Source organism: Ambystoma mexicanum, chromosome 5p, assembly GCF_040938575.1.
Source record: "Ambystoma mexicanum isolate Mex_15411 chromosome 5p, UKY_AmexF1_1, whole genome shotgun sequence".
Taxonomy (NCBI): Eukaryota; Metazoa; Chordata; class Amphibia; order Caudata; family Ambystomatidae; genus Ambystoma; species Ambystoma mexicanum.
Window position 1 is genome coordinate 444,638,169 of NC_090930.1, and position 19,967 is coordinate 444,658,135.

At 52.7% G+C, this 19,967-nt stretch overlaps 1 protein-coding gene across 5 annotated transcripts in view; it reads right to left on the reverse strand.

Moving 5' to 3' along the window:
- The window catches only part of DOCK11 (dedicator of cytokinesis 11), a 1,707,663-nt gene that overhangs the window by 678,196 nt on the left and 1,009,500 nt on the right, over positions 1-19,967 (reverse strand). For all 5 annotated transcript variants that reach the window (XM_069612850.1, XM_069612848.1, XM_069612847.1 and 2 more), the window contains one exon: positions 13,239-13,350. In XM_069612850.1, coding sequence (XP_069468951.1) covers positions 13,239-13,350 — 112 coding nt within the window. The remainder of the gene's footprint in view (positions 1-13,238; positions 13,351-19,967) is intronic.

Below are 19,967 nucleotides of genomic sequence, written 5' to 3' on the forward strand. Positions count from 1 at the left end.
TTCCAATTCGGGATAAGGCGTCTGCTTTGCCATTCTTGCAGCCAGGTCGATAGGTAATCAAGAAATCAAATTCAGCGAAAAACAAAGCCCATCGGAGCAGCCGTGATGACTGAGCCTTGGCGGTTTTCAAATACTGTAAATTCCGGTGATCAGTGATCACTGTGATGGTATGTCGAGCGCCAAGCAGATAATGCCGCCAGGCTTTAAAAGAGGACTTAATGGCTAACAGTTCTTTGTCCGTGATTGCATAATTAACCACGGGTGCCGAGAATTTTCTGGACCAAAATGCTACGGGATGCAGTTGGTTGGTTGCAGGATCTCTTTGGGACAGGACAGCTCCCATGGCTAGGTTGGATGCGTCAGTCTCGACGACATAAGGGAGATCTGGACGTGGGTGTTTCAATATAGGTGCGGAGGTAAACTTAGCTTTTAAATCCTGAAAGTTCTGCTCGGCTTCTTCAGACCATTCAAAACGTTTATTTTTCCTCAAGAGTGCAGTAATGGGTTGTACCACGCGTGAAAATTCCGGGATAAACCTGCGATAGAAATTGGCAAAGCCGAGCATGCTTTGAACCCCTTTTACAGAGCTAGGTGATGGCCATTTGAGGATGGCATCCACTTTTCTTGAGTCCATTCGGACTCCTTTGGGCGTCAGGATGAAACCTAGAAACTCGACTTCTGTGGTATGGAAAACACATTTCTCCAATTTAGCAAATAGTTTGTGTTGGCGCAGTTTTTCAAGTACTGCCCTGACGTGTTTTCTGTGATCAGATTCCGAAGAGGAGTATACCAGAATGTCATCAATATATACGACAACACAAACATCGATGAGTTCCCGAAGGACATCATTCATGAAGTATTGGAAGGCAGCCGGCGCGTTACACAATCCGAAAGGCATCACCTGGTACTCGAATAATCCGTATTTAGTACGGAAGGCAGTTTTCCATTCGTCACCTTCTTTAACTCGTACCAGATGATAAGCCCCCCGGAGATCTAACTTGGTGTATATGCAAGCGTCCTTCACCTGGTCAAGGAGTTCAGGGATCAGAGGCACAGGATAACGGTTTTTAACCGTTATCTGGTTCAATGCGCGGTAATCGATACAAGTTCTAAGGTCGCCTTCTTTTTTGGGCACGAAGAACAAAGCCGAGGATGCCGGGGACTTTGATGGGCGAATAAAACCATTAGCTAGATATTGATCCAAATATTGTCTCAAATGCAGATTCTCAGGTTCGGTAAGGGCATAAATCCTGCTACAACGGGGTTGTGCACCGGGCACCAGATCGATTTGGCAATCGTACGATCTGTAAGGAGGTAACGTGTTGGCCTGTTCCTTTTGGAAGAAATCCTGAAAGTCTTGGTATTCCTGAGGTAGTTGCATGGAGGCAGAGGTTACAGATGCTAGATTAATCTTCAGGTTTTCTGGGTAGCAGGTTTGTGTACAATCCGGGAAGGTTATTCTCTTAGCTCGCCAATCAATTCGAGGATTATGTGTCTCTAACCAAGGGATTCCAAGAATAACCTGAAACTGTGGAGCCTTGATTACATCAAACCCAACACCCTCCCGATGGCCGTCGGGACCAATAAGAGTCACCTCAGTAGTGGAATGTGTTACCGGTCCAGAGGCAATTTCAGTTCCATCGACTGTGGTGATGACATCTTTGCTGGTTTTAGGACAGAGAGGGAGGTTAATCCTAGAGACCAATTCACGATCCACATAGTTTCCAATAGCCCCACTATCAATGTATGCCTTTATTGCATGCAACCGCTTAGGCTGTTCTGGATCTACGAGAACCATTGGCACAATGAAATGCGAGGTCTGAGAGTTAGTTTTCAAGCTCGGCAAGCGGACCCCTACACTTGTCGGTCGGAGTCGTTTCCCGAAACAGAGTCTTCATGGTTTTTATCAGCGGCTCCTACCGCCTTTCGGGGCGGTTTTGCAGGGCAATCTCGTAGAAAGTGTCCAGAATTCCCACAATAAAGACATAATTTTAACTGCTGCCTCCTTTCACGTTCCTTTTGAGTTAAGGGTCCTTTAACCCCTCCAATTTGCATAGGCTCAGAGACATCAACTCCCTTGGGATTAGCATGGGTCTTGACCAATACCCGGGTCTCAAACCTGGACCGATATGCTTTTCTGTTTTGAAGTCTGTGATCCAATTGGACCACTAAGTCTATATACTCTGTGCATTCTTGGGGCGGATTTACAACTTGGGCCAAGACATCTTTAAGTTCTCCGCGTAGGCCTCGATAAAACAACGTGACTCTTTTATCCTCTGGCCATCCCGTTTCCACAATTAGTCTATTAAAGGTTGCAATATAGGATAGGAGGTCCTGATTGCCCTGTCGCAGGGATAGAAGTTCGTCATCCAGAGCCTGCCCCTGAGAGTGTCGAGCAAATAACCTTTCCATGCTTGCTTGAAACCTTTGAAAATCACAGCGAATCGGGTCATCTTGAGTAACCAGTGGAACTGACCAATCGGCAGCGCAGCCGCTGAGATATGACAATACAAAGGCTACCTTGGTCTGATCATTAGGGAAGGCCCCAGGTCTGCATAGGAAGTGCAAACGACACTGATTCATGAATACGGCGAATCATTTGGGGTCCCCAGCAAAGCGTTCGGGTGGGGCCAGCGGCATGTTTCCAGGTAGATTAATCTACACAGGGTTACTGGAAACCACAGGAGCGGGGTTCCCTCTGGAACCGGGTAGAGGAGTTTGCCCAGCTTCACCTTGCAAAAGCTGTCTGGCCAGGTCATCAGTTCTTTCCTTTGATATTATTAATTCCCTCCTGAGGGCATTAGTCTCTTGACGAGCGGCATGTACTTCGGCCCGTAATTCCCCCAGTAATTGGGCCAACTGATCAGTCTCAGAACTTTCCATAGCGCCTGGGTGGGAATTTGTAGGAAGGCTTCGCATTCTGTAACGCTCACCTGACTCCCACGGAGGCGCTGGACTGGTTCGCGCTGCTGTGACCTCTTCTAAGGTGATGCGCAGGGTTCGGAAGACGGACTGGACCGGGCCCCCAAATCTGGCTTGTCTGGCTCGCAGAAGTATCCTTCTGTAGGCGAAAATAGGGGATTAATTGTCTGCGGGGTAATGCAATCAGCCTCCCACTTTCCCCTCTCACCCTCCTCAAAACCCTTCTGTGATTCCTCGTAGCGTCTTACCTTAGGGTCTGGAAGGACGAGCTCTCCATCCTGCTTCTGATGCAGGGGCGCGTTTGTATCCAGGTACTTCACTGGATTTTCAGATTGGTGAGAACCAAACTTGCTTGGCTTCCAGGTAAGTTTTTTCGATAAGAGGTTCCCCTTGTGTCCATGCATTAATGTACTAATGCTAGTGTCTTTTTCCCCATAGGGACCGGGGTACGGAATGCCGGGGAACAGGCACCGACCCGAGATGAGAGGTGAAATCCTTGTAGAAATCAGGTAAATCTTTAATGAGCGTTTTTTGGTAATGTCTTTTCATTCGCTCATTAACGCTGATGTCTCTTTTTCCCCTTAGGGGCCGGGGTCCAGAAATGCCAGGATGCGGCGTGGACCCGAAATGAAGAGGGAATGAATCAACAGGTAAGTCACTGTCCAAAGGGCCCCTATATGGGGTTGCTGGGTCCTTCCTTGGGGACTGGATGTCTGCTTTCGGGGACGCAGGGCTTGAACCGGCTCCCCGGGAGCGGGCATCATGACACGTAACCTGTGGTGATTCTGCCCATTTTCAGAGATAGTGTCACCAAGGAGTGGTCAGACAATGTGCATGGTTTTATGTCGACGTCCAGCACTCTTTCCATAAGTGAGCTGGAGATCAGGAACATGTCAATTTGGGAGGCCATATCATGCACTGAGGAGTAAAAAGTATATTCTCTTGCCTGTAGGTGTTTTATGCGCCATGCATCGCACATGGCTAGTGATTGTATATGAGTCAGTAATCTGCAGCCGGCTCTAGGTTGAGGTCTGGGTGCTGCACTCATTCTATGCAGTGTACGACTTAGAATCAGGTTCATAGGCCCTCCCCATATTATAGGTATCCCACAGTATCCAGACAGAATCCCGCCGACAAGGTCAAAGAACTCGGGGTGTCAACATTGGGACCATATGTGTTTGCAAGTAACAGCTCAATCCTCTCGAGGATGCAGTTTGTTTTGTTTTGTTTGTTTGTTGTTATTTAAATAGAGCTACGAACCCTCAGGTATCGGAGCGCTGCTTATTTCCCACGGTGTGTGGTGCTCATTTATCGACCTCTGAAGGATGAAAGGCTGAAAGGCTGAGTTTGGCCGTGCCGGGATTCGAACCTGTGGCAGCAGGCTCTGCACTGATGTCAAAGCGAGCACTCTGCTCACTTTGCTATCTGACCAGTGAACCACATACCTCCCTCTGGGTCAACGTGCTCCTTTTTCCCACAAATTTTAGGATCTTATGTATAAGTATCATTACTCCTCTGGACTGCGAGGAGTAGGAAGTAAAGTGTCTGTTCCTCCCCCATGAAGGGGCAACACCCAGGCATATTCCCTGTCTAACATGGGTTTCCTGAAGGAAAAGAACAGTTGCCTTATGTCTATTTATGTAGGCTATCATTTTCCATGTTTTGGTGAAGTTCCCCAGACCATGAATATTCCAACACATTATTCTCAATTGTTGTGTCATATCCTTTGTGTTATCATATGATTTACCTTGTGTTTACTTAGAGTTAAGACTTCTGTGCAGTGCAAAATTGTGCGATCTGAGCATTCAATTGCCAATACTTTTACTGTTTTCTCCCTCCAACCCCCCTGAACCACGCAACAAGCGTACAACCACAACTCAAGATCTGTTTTAACCCGGAACCTAATTTCGCCTTCATCCACCCCCATTGACCCCGAACCAGCAGTGTATAAAGCCATCCCTCCCCTGCCCCCAGCCACCCCCAAGGTCCAACAGGGCCCAAGGGGGTGTTCTTCCCCCAATTCACACAAAGAAACTGCTATGGGCCTCACTGTACCTTACACTTAATGAGGGATGTCACATCCCTTATGAATAGAGTATTGAGGCGGTGGGCGGTGGGTACACATAATCTTGCTGCTAACAACTCATATGATGACCTGAGATTTCCAAAAGCGACACAGGGCCAAGGGACCATTCAGTCGGGTATATTACCCTCAGCTGGGTCAGCAACAGGGTTTTTTATCGGGATCTGAGCTTCAATAAACTTCACGGCTTCACTTGGGACTGTGAAGAAGTAGAGGTTACCACAGAATTGTAGCCTTACGCGCACTGGGAATAGCATAGCATATTGTATGTTGCACTCCTGGAGTATTTTCTTGACACCAAACAGTCGGCGCTCTTGTTGCACCGGGAGTGAAAAGTCCGGGAACACACAAATAATTTGTGTCCTAATCTCATTTCCTTCTTCTACCTGGCCAGGCATAGTAGATGATCCCTGTCGTTGAAACTCATGCTCATTGCTATGATGCGCCAGGGGAAGTCACCCGGTTTAGGTCTGGGGGCCAAAGTGCAGTGGGCACGTTCCACAGCAAAGAAGGGGAAAAGTTCAGGTTCTCCACTGCTGATTCCATACTTCCAGTCAGGGACTTTTTCCGGGACTCCAACTATGCGGATATTGTTCTTGCATGAACCTTGATTCTAGGTCATTGCATTTGTTTTTGTCAATGTCATGTCTCTGGTGAGGATAGCAACAGTTCTGGAGAGCGTGCACACTGTCTTCGGTGGCACCTATCCTCACCTCTGCCTCAGTTATCTGGACCCCTTCCTGTGCCAATTATGAGGGCATGGACACCACATTTGCTGTTATGTTGTTGAGTTTTTCATGCACGGTGGCAAACCCTTTCGCCATGGCTTCCATCATATTTGTCAGATCTGGTGAAGGTGTAAGTATGGGGGCTGGGCAGCTGAGGTCAGGTTGGGCCTGCCTCCACTATCCCTGCTCGCCTCGAGGTGTCGACCTTGCAAATTTGTCCATTGCTTCAGATGTTTCCCCCCAACGGCTCCTTTTGTCATGGTGAACTGAGTGAACCCAACTGAAGAATCCTGTAGAACAGTCTTTGTCTGAGCCTGGGTCTGTTATCCAGCTATGAGGCCTCCAGTTATTTCTTCCCAATATGGGGGGAGCTTCACTTATGCAGGGGATACCCTACAGCCTTCCTCGGGCCTCCCGCTGTACAAGGGGGACCCCTCCCCGGTCTCTATGGTTGTGGTGATCCCAAACTTCTCCTTTGGTGCAGATGTGTGCTCGGGGGGCACGGGGGCCGCTCAGTGTAGCTTGTGCACTGACCGCTGGGCCAGAGAGGGCCGTGCAAAGTGCAGCATGCAGATCTCTCTTGGAGTCTGGTGTGTGTTTGCAGTGGGGCCTAGTGCCCTCATCTCATGAGGCTGTTGCATTCAATGAGGATCCTCTCCGGCACCTCCTGCTATGGTCGGACTGTCGTTCTTCCAACCCACTCCATCGCCGCAGCAAGTCTCTCTCCTGGTTCCAGAACATGCACTGTCTGCACACTGTGAGGGGGGTGGGAGGTCTTACCCTTCCAGCTGCTGCCGCAGGGCCAGCGCTGGGAGGAACTGGGCAGTGTGCAGGGACCCCAGGGCATTGGGTCATCCTGTCTCTCCGGATGGTAGGCGGGCACTTCGGGCTTCCTCCTCACACGGGCCATGCACCGCAGCCCGTCACCAGCACAATGTCTCTCGCATTGCATCCGGGGTAGCCAAGTGGCTGCAAACTTGTCCATGGGTGCTCCAGACTCGCAAAGGCACAATCCGCCCGCCAGCAGAGAGGATAGTGCTGGATAATGCCAACTCCTTACAGGATATTTGTGCCGTGAGCTCACAAGCTAGGCAGCCATCTACCATGGCTGCTCAACAGCACCCCCCGTGTGCAGTGATGTCTGAAGATATCTTGCTAGGTCTGCAGTTTTTGTGGGTGTGATCATTTGTTTGGGGCTTCGATGTTGGGCTTTAAGCTTTACTCTGAAACGAAGAACCACTGGATTCATGTTAGCACATACACTGCTTGCTCTGGGACCAAGATTGCAGTAGATCATGTGACCCAGTGCAAGACAGCCTGGGAGAAGTCCCTCCATGATCAGATTCAGAATGTTCCAATGATGGACTCATTTGTGTTAAGATATTTTCTGATTATTTTCATATTACACTGTAAACTACAGGTAGGAGAGACTGCTTCAGATTTTTGGCAAAACACTTTGTATTTTCCCTTTTAATGTATCCTGATCTTTGGGTGAATTAAACCGCTGGGTGTCAAAAGTGCATATGTTCATACAGGCAGCTAAATCCATCTGGTCCTATTTTAGAGTACATAAGACCTAAGTTAAAGACATGGGATAGTGACTTGATTAGTCAGCAATAACCGTCACTACTTTAAGTATGTCTCACCCTCATCACAGCCAAGATGAACCCCCCCCCCCCATCTGTGTGATCAGGGTTATTGTCAGTCAAACCAAAAAGGAGGGATGTAGGTGGGCAGTCAATTTTATGGCACACCCTATGCAAAAGGTTTATTAAAAATAGTACATTATGTCTATAGAGTTCCTATCTGCAGGATGGAGAGGTGCTTCCTTTGTTAAGAACCTTGACAGAAAACAGGAAGTCTCTGCGTACTGGAGATTACCGGCTGGTGGGCACATTATTCACCTGCATGCTTTGGCTTGACCTCGGACCCTGTGAAACTGCAAGCTTTAAGAACAGGGTTGGGATCTGGGTGATATGGAAGCGTCACGCTTGTGAAGTGTTAAAGACCATTCTGCGTGTGGATCTTTTCATGTGTTGCTCCCAAAGATCGGGCCTCCTCCGGTCAGAGATCCGGTAAAGTCTTAAGCCGCTTCATAGTCAACTCTACAGGATGAACAGTTACATTCCTTTTTGAATTTTCTGCATATATTTTGGGGTGCCCATTTATTTGGCTTTTGAGCAACATGTACGTCATTGTGTGATATTATGAGGCCGGCTTGTGTACAAAGCTCACCCCGATAGGGTCGAGTTGGCAATAAGTGCAAACCCCGTAAATATGAATCAAATACATGGGGTGGGGTTCTACCCCCATTGCCCCATAAGAAACAAAATACAGGTGGGGCCCCCTAATTGCATGCCCATTGCCATCACTAGAAGTAATACCACCAAAAGTGATATCAATCTTTTATGCTCGGACATCATGCAAATATTCATTAGAAGAAGTTTCCAGGAATAAGCCAGCGGCAAATTAATTTGGGATTTGCATTATATGAATAGTCTCTATCATTGTCGTACATTGATCCAGATGACTATATAAAAAATTATTGACATTTTTAAAATATTGCACTCTATGAAAATTGGCCCTGCCCTGTAACGCACTTCAGTATTGCTTTCCTTGTTTTCCATAAGGCGCGTAAATGAAGCTCCCGTGTCTCACTGTGGAATGATGGGGAATCGATAGGGCTTTACAGGGGTCGGGGAAGGAGGAAAGACACCCCAGAGGGAAGCAGTCCCTCCTGGCACAGCTCCTGAGGCTTTTAAAAGTAGTAATGCAGAGGCAGGTTCTGCCTGCAGGGATGCCTTTACTGGCACTGGACCCAGGCTCTGTCGGCGAAGCTGGGGGGCAGAGGCAGGTGCTGCCTGCAGGGATGCCTTTACTGGCACTGGACCCAGGCTCTGTCGGCGAAGCTGGGAGGCAGAGGCAGGTTCTGCCTGCAGAGATGCCTTTACTGGCACTGGACTACAAAGACACAGGAAGCCATCTGACCCTGAAGACACAAAAGGACCCTGGCTGAAGCCCAAGACCTGCGACTTAGAACCCTCAGGAGCGACTGGAGCTGGGAGGCCCGGTCCAGTGGGAGCCAAACCAACCCCGCCCTGGTATAGAATTGGGCCCTGATGAAATGAAGAGTCTGCGAGGGAGACAAGGGACACTTTGGAATATTGATTAGAAACACCCCCGGACCAGAGCAAGACAGGTACCCTGGTACCCTGGCCAACAGTTTCATGAAGACACGAGGTGCCAACTTGAGACCGAAGGGCAGAACACGGAATTGGAAGTGATCCTGCCTCACGGCAAACATTAGGAACCGCTGATGAATTCAGTAGATCAGGACATGATAATAGGCCTCCAGGTCGAGGGAAACCAGCCAATCCCCCCTCCACACCACCAGAATGACAGACTGGAGGGTCTCCATCTTGAAGCACTGAGATCGAACCAAGGCATTCAGTTTCCGTAGGTTGATGGTGAGATGATAGGAGAGATCCCCAGTCTTGGGGACCAGAAACACACAGGAATAATAGCCGGCCCCCTCTGGCCTGCTTGTGAAGAAGGTCCAGGACAGCTGATTGCAAGGATACCTGCCGATGGAAGTCCCTGGGCGGGAGTCATCTGGTTGCCGGACTCCGGATTGGGGGGATACAAATTGTAGCTAGTCCCAGACCTGAGAAAAGCAAGACAAACGCCCCAGGCCAGGGGGGGACCTGGGAGGACAGAAAGGACCCCTGAAACCCTGCTTCCTCAGATCCGTCCGGGAATAAGGGACATAAGACTTGCAAGGAGGACTGAAACCACCAGCACACGCAGGAGCCACCTTCTTTCTCAACTTGTCGGCATGTTTATCTGCCTTAAACACCCAGTGAACCTTCGACTTGACTCCAAAGCGTCACCAAACAACTTCTGACCCTCAAAGGCGAGCTTCAAAGCAGCAGGCTTCTGGGAACCCTCTGACTTCCAATCCCATAGACACAGATGGCGGCTACCAGTCGTGCCCATGGCCATAGCGGTCCCCCAAACACCATCGTAAAACAGGTCTGACATAAATTCTGTCTGTAGATGCATATCAAACAGGAGCTGGGAACAGTCAGTGCCATCTGCCAAGGTCTGTCGCAGTCCACGAAAGCCAGCCAACACCATATCCGCGGCATAGAACCCATAAGTGCAGGCCTGCATAGACAGATGGGACCCAACATAGGATTCTTTGAGGGCAGAATCTACTTTCCGGTCCACATGTTCCCTGACCACAGCTTCTTGTGCGGACATGGATGAACGCCCATCAGGCTGGCCAGAATGTCAACAACCTCCACCACCGGAGGCAGACGAGCCTCCTCACCCCAGAGTGGGGCCATGAACCAGGGCATGGAGATTTGTTCCAATCTGGCCCACTCACAAAGGATCTTGTCCGGAAGGCCAGAGATCAAAGGAAGACCTAACTTGCTAAAATGTTTATATTGATGAATGGAGGGCTCTGCCACCTGATCCACAACAGCAGGCTCCTGAAACCCCATAGGCACGTAAATCTGGTCCATCACCAGCGGGACCTCATCCTGGTCCAAGTATTTCCCAGCAGCATCTTCATCACCAAAGAAAGGGAGGACCCAGTTGTGTCCGAGATGGAGGAAGAAGAACTAGTAGAGGTGGGACCAGGGGCGTGTGCAGAAGCCCCAGGAGCAGCATGCCACGCCAGAAAATCATTAAACTTGGGCCTTAAAGGCCTTTGCAAGAAGCCCCAGGAACAAGGGCAGACACCTTCCACCTTTTAGGAAGCTGTGAGGAAGAAGATGAAGGTACGGTATGCTTCCTCTTTTCAGAGTGTTTCCCGTAGCTGCACACACACACACAATACAGCAGTACACTCCAGCAAACTGCGTGTCTTAAATCAGCAGGAAAGCCATGGAAAGCACAGTGGTGTCCCCGTCATCATAGTAACTGAGGCAGAAGGCCAAGACCCACAAGCCCCACTCCGCAAGGGGCGGAGCAGACCAGGCTCTGAGGTACAACATGAAAGCGGGAGAGGCAGGAACCCACGGCCCCAACACAATAGAGGGCCGTGGCAGCAACCCCCCATAAACAGAATAGAGGGAGCCTGAGACCCACCCCTGCAGGCCAGCGGGCTACACACCGGAGGAAAAGAAGGCACGGTCCCCGCACAGTGGTCCGCCACCCCAAGCCCGCCTCCAAGCGAGAACACCGGAAGGGGGGGATGTAGGCCCAGCAACCGCCCCCGCCCCCATAGCACTCACCGCAGATACCAGGAGGGGCACGGGATGCCCCGCCCGGCCTACTACAGATGAAAATACCACCACCAGGAAACCAGCGGGCACACCCCAGTTTTATTTATTTATTGTTTGCTTGTTAGGCGTTTATACAGGAAGTAAATACTGTTTCAAAGCGAGGATACCGGCACACACTGCCAACGGGGCCCAGCAGCCCTGCAGGAGGTCCTTCAGGAACACCAGCACCCTGCAGCCACCAAGCCCCACATTTGAGCCGCCAGGTGTGGGACATTAGCCGTTGCCCCTCAACAGCCCCGCACCGAGAGGATCAGACAGTTCCGGCAGGACTAAAAGAACTGCCTTGGATTGGGTAAGTGGGAGGTTATACCCAGGGCTTTAAGTGGGCCGGGGCCTGCCGGGGCTGGGCCCCGGCAGGCTCCGAAATTTCGTTTTGAGGCGGGGCCCTGCCGGGGCCCACTAATCTCCCCGGGCAGCCCCGGCCACTACACGAAAAGGCATTTTTTTCTACAGCCTGAAGCTCTCGCTCGTGTGCGAGAGCTTCAGGCTTCAGAAAAAAATGCCTTTCAGCTATAATGGTGGCGCCGCACCTGCGAGGCATCCCTTTAATCAAGGGATGCACGTGGGCCGGCGCCACCATTATGGAGAAAACGTGAGGCCACTGGAAGCAGAGGCCTTGCTTTCTAAATACTGAAGCTCTCGCGGATTCGCGGGAGTTTCAGTATTTAGGAAAAAGGCCTCTGCTTCCAGCGGCCTCACCCTTTCAGCCTTAATGGTGACGCTGCCCCTCCCCAGCTGGCGAGGGGCAGCACCACCATTAAGGCTGAATAGGCGAGGCGCTGTCCCCTGCCAGGCAAGCCTATACAAAATAAATGCAGAGATCAGCACCCTCTCCCCTATAGGGGAGAGGGTGCTAATCTCTACAAAAGGCTGCCTGGCAGGGGTGCCAGTAGCCCATTGAGCCGGGGCTCGTCAAGGGGGTGTGGCCTAACGGCCCATCAAGACCCCGTTGTTAGGCCACGCCCCCTCGATGGGCCCCGGCTCGATTTGTAGTGCCACTTAAGGCACTGGTTATACCTCCTGTGGTGGAAGGGGTCAGAAGAGAGCAGCTTCTAAAAAAAGAGTTCCTGGGAGTAGAACATACTCAAAGGTAAGCACTGGGACAAGGAAGAGGGACGTGGAGGTAATACCCTTGTATTTAGGTGGGGGTGGATCTAGCTAGCGCTTTGGACTTTTAACTTAATTGGTGGCCTAACTGATCCAATGGGTTGAATGAACGAATTGAAAGTAACCCATGTGGATAAAATGCTGAATTCCAATAAACCTACTAATGTTGGCAAACTATTGCCCACTTTTCTCACCTAACATCACTGGTGTGCAGTGTTATTTTCCCATTTATAAACGTAGGCCTGAAAGTATCACAATGCAAAGTGATGTGAGTGCTGCAGCCACGACAATGTACACCTGACAAGGGACAACTTGCAATCTTCGTAAAGTCTCCCGCTACTTTAACGTCTTAAAGACACAACCTAGTTGAGCCTGTGTCATATAGCCCCTGCATGCGTTCACAATGCAAGACACTTGCTGTTATCCATTATGATGTTAAATCTGAGTTCAACAGAACATACGTTGTAACATGTCAGATAAGCAGTCATCAAGGAAATTGAACAGCCGGCCTTTGACAGCATATTGATTCTAATTTAGTTTTAGTTTCTTGAATGAAGGTAAATGTTGAGCAGTCAATTGTGATTCTTGGTGGTTTTCCTTTGAGAGACAGATAAAAAAAACTTGACTCCTAACAACCAGAGACCAAATAGTAAGTCATTGCAGCCCAGCTGCAACCCAGAGTCGCTGATTTCCGCATCCTAAACCTAGGACCCTAAGACTACATGTCCCAGAATGCACATGTAAAATCAGGACTGGTCGAGCAGCTCTCATTTGGAATGGGGCATGCTAGCATGTATGGACATTTTGCCGCCCACTCCCCTTCCAGAGGGCAGGACTTCCGTCTCCCATGCCATGTGTACGGGCATGTTTAAGTTCGGAGTTGTGCATTTTGCCCGGGTGCATAGGCGAGTCAAGCGTGGAGGGATTCACGGAATGTTTTATAGAAAATAGGCACTGCAAACCAGCCTGCAATGTGGGGCAGAGAGAGTATCTCGCCATTGCTCAATGCCCAATGTTTCCACACATTTAATATAACATAATACCCACTGTAAAGAGAAACTATCGAACACATTGGCTTCAACTACAACATATGCACTCACTGACCTTCGGATATCATTTTTGTTATGTAGAGGTAGCAGGTGAGGAGGCTTTTAATTTCGTACTGGTCCAGTCTGTTGTAGTGGGACACGCTGCTCTTAGTGGAACTGCGCCGCATCTACAGGAGGAGAAGGAGTCTTTAAACCTTCAGCTGCATTTCCAAACACAACGTTCACAACCTCTGAGTGCTACTGCTTGCTTTATGGAAGAAACACAGAACGCATTGTCACCGCTAAACCACTGGAGCTCAAAGAGTTAAACGAATGATTCATTACAGATGCAATATTGGCTTTCATCTCTCATTGCCGTGCCATTCATCCCATCACAATGGCACAACATCATGTCTTTGAATTTGGAAGTAGCATCATGAGTTCACAGGAATTGAAGCTGTGTTGGCACAATAGCGGTGACAGCAAAGCCTACAACATTGGAACAGACTTCCAGCTGCACTGATGTGCAAAATCATCCCAGCCCTAGTCAACATGACTCGCATTTCTCAAGCATGGACTAAGCAAGCAAACTGCTTGCACAGTGCACTATTAAAACACTACTAACCCAGGCATGCGAACGAAAAATGTAAAATAGCTCAGTAAGTAGTCGGTGAACGCTTCCCTGGCCAGTGACTGTAGAAAAGAAATACTTATCAGTGCTTAGGAACTGTTATTTAAACATTCCAACTGCTTGATACACATTTGAGTAAAGTTAAGCAAGCATTCCTCTCTTTTTAGTGTCTTTAACTAAAAGACTTTATGGGATCCAAGATGAAAGGGCAGCATGCTTGCACCACCTCTGCAAACAGGTGTTGCTGAAACTCCCCCAAGCACTGATTATAAACAAGCCAGAAATGTCAACTTGTTTTTCTTATTCAAGGACTCCACCCTGCCTCCCCCTAGGGCAACGCATAGCTGAATAAATGTTCCATGCGATTCTTAATTGGTTACTCGTAAAGAAGAGCTACCAAACGTTAAATAGGCAAAGTGTGTTCACGGGAAAACATCCACCCACCTAGAAGCAAAGGGAGCTTTGTGGGGGTGCAAAGGACACTATGTGCAGACGCTGCAGGAAAAAAATAGACAGCGCGTTCGTGTAGGTATTTCAAATTATGTGTACGTCTTTCACAGGATCTGGTTGACCACGAGGACCCACAAACGTTCTCAATGCACAGAATATATTGACAGGCCGATTCATGGAATAATTAGCGCGGCGCAAGTGGGCAAAAACGTGCGATTCGCAGTGGAATAGCGATAATCACAGTGCAAGTGCGAAAATCGCACGAAAAGCAGCGCACATCGATTCATGGAAGGCCGTGCGCGAGAAAACCATCGGATGTGTGAAAAAAAAGTGCGCGGCGCACGTTGCCGCACAGGCCATATAACAGCGTGCGCCAGGTCACAGCGAAAATCGCACAGGCCACAGCGAAAATCGCACATAGCGCGGCGCACGCAACAAAAGTAGGCGGAACACGGGCGTAACACTCGGAATGGGGAACAACTTGCCAAAACGTGGGCGTCACAGGGGAAGTACAGGGTACAAGTGCGCGGAACAACACGAATTCATGGAATAGAATAGGGCAAAAAAGCGCACGCTCAAACCAGCGCACAGGCACAAACACGACCGCCACAAGAAAGCAGGCGGTAGCGTCTCTGCGCCTGGAACAAATGTGCGCCAAAAGGTGCGCCAACAAATAGCACCTATATACAGCCATGAAGAATGTCCTATACTGTGGCCCTCCAGGACAAATGACGTGCAAAGGGGTACCCACAAACACGGACAGCCGCTGACAAAAAATTACGTGTGCGTGTATACCGGGGTGCGTGGGAAGTCTCACACGCGATTTCGGCAGGGTACGTGTATTACATGGGTGCGCGGGAAGTTCCACACGCGATTTCAGCAATGTACGTGTATTTCAGGGGTGCGCGGGAAGTACCACACACGATTTCAGCAGGGTAAGTGTATTTCAGGGGTGCGCGGGAAGTACCACACGCGATTCGAGCAGGGTACGTGCATTTCAGGGGTGTGCGGGAAGTCCCACACGCAATTTCAGCAGGGTACGTGCATTTCAGGGGTGCGCGGGAAGTACCACACGCAATTTCAGCAGGGTACGTGGATTTCAGGGGTGCGCGGGAAGTTCCACACGCGATTGGCCCAGTGCGAGCAGGGTACGTGTATTTCAGGGGTGCGCGGGAAGTTGCACACGCGATTGGCCCAGTGCGAGCAGGGTATGTGTATTTCAGGGGTGCGCGGGAAGTTCCACACGCGATTCGAGCAGGGTACGTGCATTTCAGGGGTGCGCGGGAAGTCCCACACGCGATTTCAGCAGGGTACGTGCATTTCAGGGGTGTGCGGGAAGTACCACACGCAATTTCAGCAGGGTACGTGGATTTCAGGGGTGCGCGGGAAGTTCCACACGCGATTGGCCCAGTGCGAGCAGGGTACGTGTATTTCAGGGGTGCGCGGGAAGTTCCACACGCGATTGGCCCAGTGCGAGCAGGGTACGTGTATTCCATGGGTGCGCGGGAAGTTCCACACGCGATTGGCCCCGTGCAAGCAGGGTACGTGTATTTCAGGGGTGCGCGGGAAGTTCCACACGCAATTGGCCCAGTGCGAGCAGGGTACGTGTATTCGTTGGGTGCGCGGGAAGTTCCACACGCGATTTCAGCAGGGTACGTGTATTCCAGGGGTGCGCGGGAAGTTCCACACGCGATTTCAGCAGGGTACGTGTATTTCAGGGGTGCGCGGGAAGTTCCACACGCGATTTCAGCAGGGTATGTGTATTTCAGGGGTTCTGGGGAGTACTACACGTGAATTGGCCGTGTGGGTCCTCCCAGGTGTACGCTCCACAACCTCCACGGCCCCTGCAGGCAGCCCACACCACGGGGGACTACCCTGCACCCCTGCTCATGTCCCGCAGGCAGCCCATCCACCATGGGCATGCCCCCCAGCCAACCCACATGTCACCTTGCACTACTGATCAACAATGCATGTCTCCCACCACCCCCACCCCCCAGCAGTGCAGGGGCAGCCTCCACCAGGCCCCCACTCATGTCTCCCACCACCCCCACCCCCCAGCCACCAGGGGCACCCTCCACCAGGCCCACACTCATGTCTCCCACCACCCCCACCCCCCAGCCACCAGGGGCACCCTCCACCAGGCCCCACTCATGTCTCCCACCACCCCCACCCCCCAGCAGTGCAGGGGCACCCTCCACCAGGCCCCCACTCATGTCTCCCACCACCCCACCCCCCAGCAGTGCAGGGGCACCCTCCACCAGGCCCCCACTCATGTCTCCCACCACCCCCACCCCCCAGCCACCAGGGACACCCTCCACCAGGCCCCCACCCATGTCCCCTATCACCCCCACCCCCCAGCAGTGCAGGGGCACCCTCAACCAGGCCCCCACTCATGTCTCCCACCACCCCCACCCCCCAGCATCCAGGGGCACCCTCCACCAGGCCCACACTCGTGTCTCCCACCACCCCCACCCCCCAGCCACCAGGGGCACCCTCCACCAGGCCCCCACTCATGTCTCCCACCACCCCCACCCCCCAGCAGTGCAGGGGCACCCTCCACCAGGCCCCCACTCATGTCTCCCACCACCCCCACCCCCCAGCCACCAGGGGCACCCTCCACCAGGCCCCCACCCATGTCCCCTATCACCCCCACCCCCCAGCAGTGCAGGGGCACCCTCCACCAGGCCCCCACTCATGTCTCCCACCACCCCCACCCCCCAGCATCCAGGGGCACCCTCCACCAGGCCCACACTCGTGTCTCCCACCACCCCCACCCCCCAGCAGTGCAGGGGCAGCCTCCACCAGGCCCACACTCATCCACCCCACCCCCCAGCCACCAGGGGCACCCTCCACCAGGCCCCCACTCATGTCTCCCACCACCCCCACCCCCCAGCCACCAGGGGCACCCTCCACCAGGCCCCCACTCATGTCTCCCACCACCCCACCCCCAGCCACCAGGGGCACCCTCCACCAGGCCCCCACTCATGTCTCCCACCACCCCCACCCCCCAGCAACCAGGGGCACCCTCCACCAGGCCCCCACTCATGTCTCCCACCACCCCCACCCCCCAGCAGTGCAGGGGCACCCTCCACCAGGCCCCCACTCATGTCTCCTACCACCCCTACCCCCCAGCCACCAGGGGCACCCTCCACCAGGCCCCCACTCATTTCTCCCACCACCCCCACCGCCCAGCAGTGCAGGGGCACCCTCCACCAGGCCCCCACTCATGTCTCCCACCACCCCCACCCCCAGCAGTGCAGGGGCAGCCTCCACCAGGCCCACACTCATGTCTCCCACCACCCCCACCACCCAGCCACCAGGGGCACCCTCCACCAGACCCCCACTCATGTCTCCCACCACCCCCACCCCCCAGCCACCAGGGGCACCCTCCACCAGGCCCCCACTCATGTCTCCCACCACCCCCACCCCCCAGCCACCAGGGGCACCCTCCACCAGGCCCCCACTCATGTCTCCCACCACCCCCACCCCCTAGCAGTGCAGGGGCATCCTCCACCAGGCCCCCACTCATGTCTCCCACCACCCCACACCCCAGCCACCAGGGGCACCCTCCACCAGGCCCCCACTCATGTCTCCCACCACCCCCACCACCCAGCAGTGCAGGGGCACCCTCCACCAGGCCCCCACTCATGTCCCCCTGCACCCCCACCCCCCAGCCACCATGGGCAGCCTCCACCAGGTCCTCACAATCCCCAATCATGTGCGTTATGGTCAGCCTCCACAGCCAAAAAGCCCTACCAAGTAACCCATTCACCCACATGGAAATGGAAATTACATGTTACACCCCCAATGTTCATAAAGCTAATGAACCCATGTCCGTCACACACAATGGTTGCAATTGAATGGGAAAACACCCAACATGACATGCATGAAACCAATGAGATGATACCACACAGTGAAGTATGAAAACAAAATTGTATTAAAAAAAATATAAGAATGCAAAAGAAATGAAACAAACTACAATGGCAATGAAAAAAAGATAAGCTGCATGTCCGTTTAAAAAAATAAAAACACCAAATCCTAATCCAAAAAAATGTTGTCCAAAGTCAAATGAAAAATAAAATCAATCCAATGAAGAACTATGTACAAAACTTCCAAGGGTCCATGAGCCCAACTGAACAAAGGAAACCTACAAAAAACCCTAACTAAAATGCAACTATATACAAAAAGTGGAGCAGTGTCCTTCGACTCCAAATCATAAGAACAAACAAAGGAAACCTAAAACTAAAGAACTATATACAAAGGTGGCGGGCAAGTCCAGCGGCTCACTCCGTGGTGTTCCGGGACAGGGCATCATCGAACTCCTGTTCGATGTCCCGGAGGCGGTCCTGTTCCATGGCCCCGAGGGTCCGCAGGGACGACGCCGTGTCCTCCTCCAACCCCCTGCGGATTGCCTCGAGGCACTCGGCCCGCATGAGGGCCCTCCGCATGGAGTTCTCCGCCCTGACCATTGTGAGCCGCGCCTCTTCAGCCCGCCGCCGCTCCGCATCTATGGCGTGGCCCAACCGCTGCCACATGGAAGACACTCTCTGTCCTGGGTCCTCCTGCCCTCCGGCCGATGCCTGCCCCTCCGATGCCGAAGGCGCCGAGCCTTCATTGCTCCCACCATGTTGCTGCTGCTGCTCTGCCTCTGCCCGTGCACTGCCTCCTGCTGCCTGCACATCCTCCGCCGGCTGGGGTGCAGTTGTAGATGTGGCCACCACTGCTGGACGTCCGACTCCCGACTGTGGCAGGGATGCCTCCTCCACCAGCCTGGCCGCACCGTCAGAGGCAGCTCCACAGGGCACCCAGGTGACTGATGGGTGGGAAGATGGCACAGAGGACGACTGGCGCGTAGGGGGTCCAGTTGAGGAGGGGGTCGGAGCAAGCCCCATCAGACGGAGGAATCCGGCCTGGGTGACCTGTCCCAGCAGGCTGACGTGGTCAACGAGCCATTCGAGATGACGTGCAGTCTCTCCATGAAAAGACTGCAGGTCACCTCGCATGGCCCGTTGACGCAACGCCACACCAGCCAGGACAGGCTCAACCCGGACCTGGATAGCCACGTCCGCAGGCAGAGGAAGGCCAGTTGACGTCAGCTCATCCCCTGCCTGAAAACGGGTCTGGACGTAGGCATCCCTGCTGGTGCAAGATGATGCAGGGACAGGATCGGGGACAGGATTGCACACAGGCACCTCCGCGGCGGCCTGTGCTGCCTCCTGTCCCTGGTCCTGCACTGCACCACTAGCACCAGTGGGATCCCCACCTCCAGACCCCGTCTCTGGTGCTTGCACGGCCTCCTCCTCCACCAAACCCCCCACCAACCTGGATACTCCGTGCCATCTTCCCCTGTTGGGCCCTGTGGGGTCCCAGCTGCCCCTTCTGCTGCCGAGGAGTCCAACTCCAACCTCTGCCTCTTGGACCTCCCCCCGGCAGCTGCGGCCTGGGACGCAGCACCGGACTCCCCAGTCCCCGACGAGATGACAACACGGGAGGGGAGCCGGGCCTTGCGTCTCCGGCTGGCGGTGGGATCCCCGCCGCTGTGCTCCACAGCACCTTCTCCGCCCTCTTCATCAGTTGACGCTGCAGACAGGGAGAAACAAAACACAGGCATCAGGGCACTGTACAATGGACACATACACACACGACAGTTGCACATGAGTGGCATTGGCAAACCTCAGACATGTCATCACAATCCCCAACACACATGTCATTACAACTCGCACA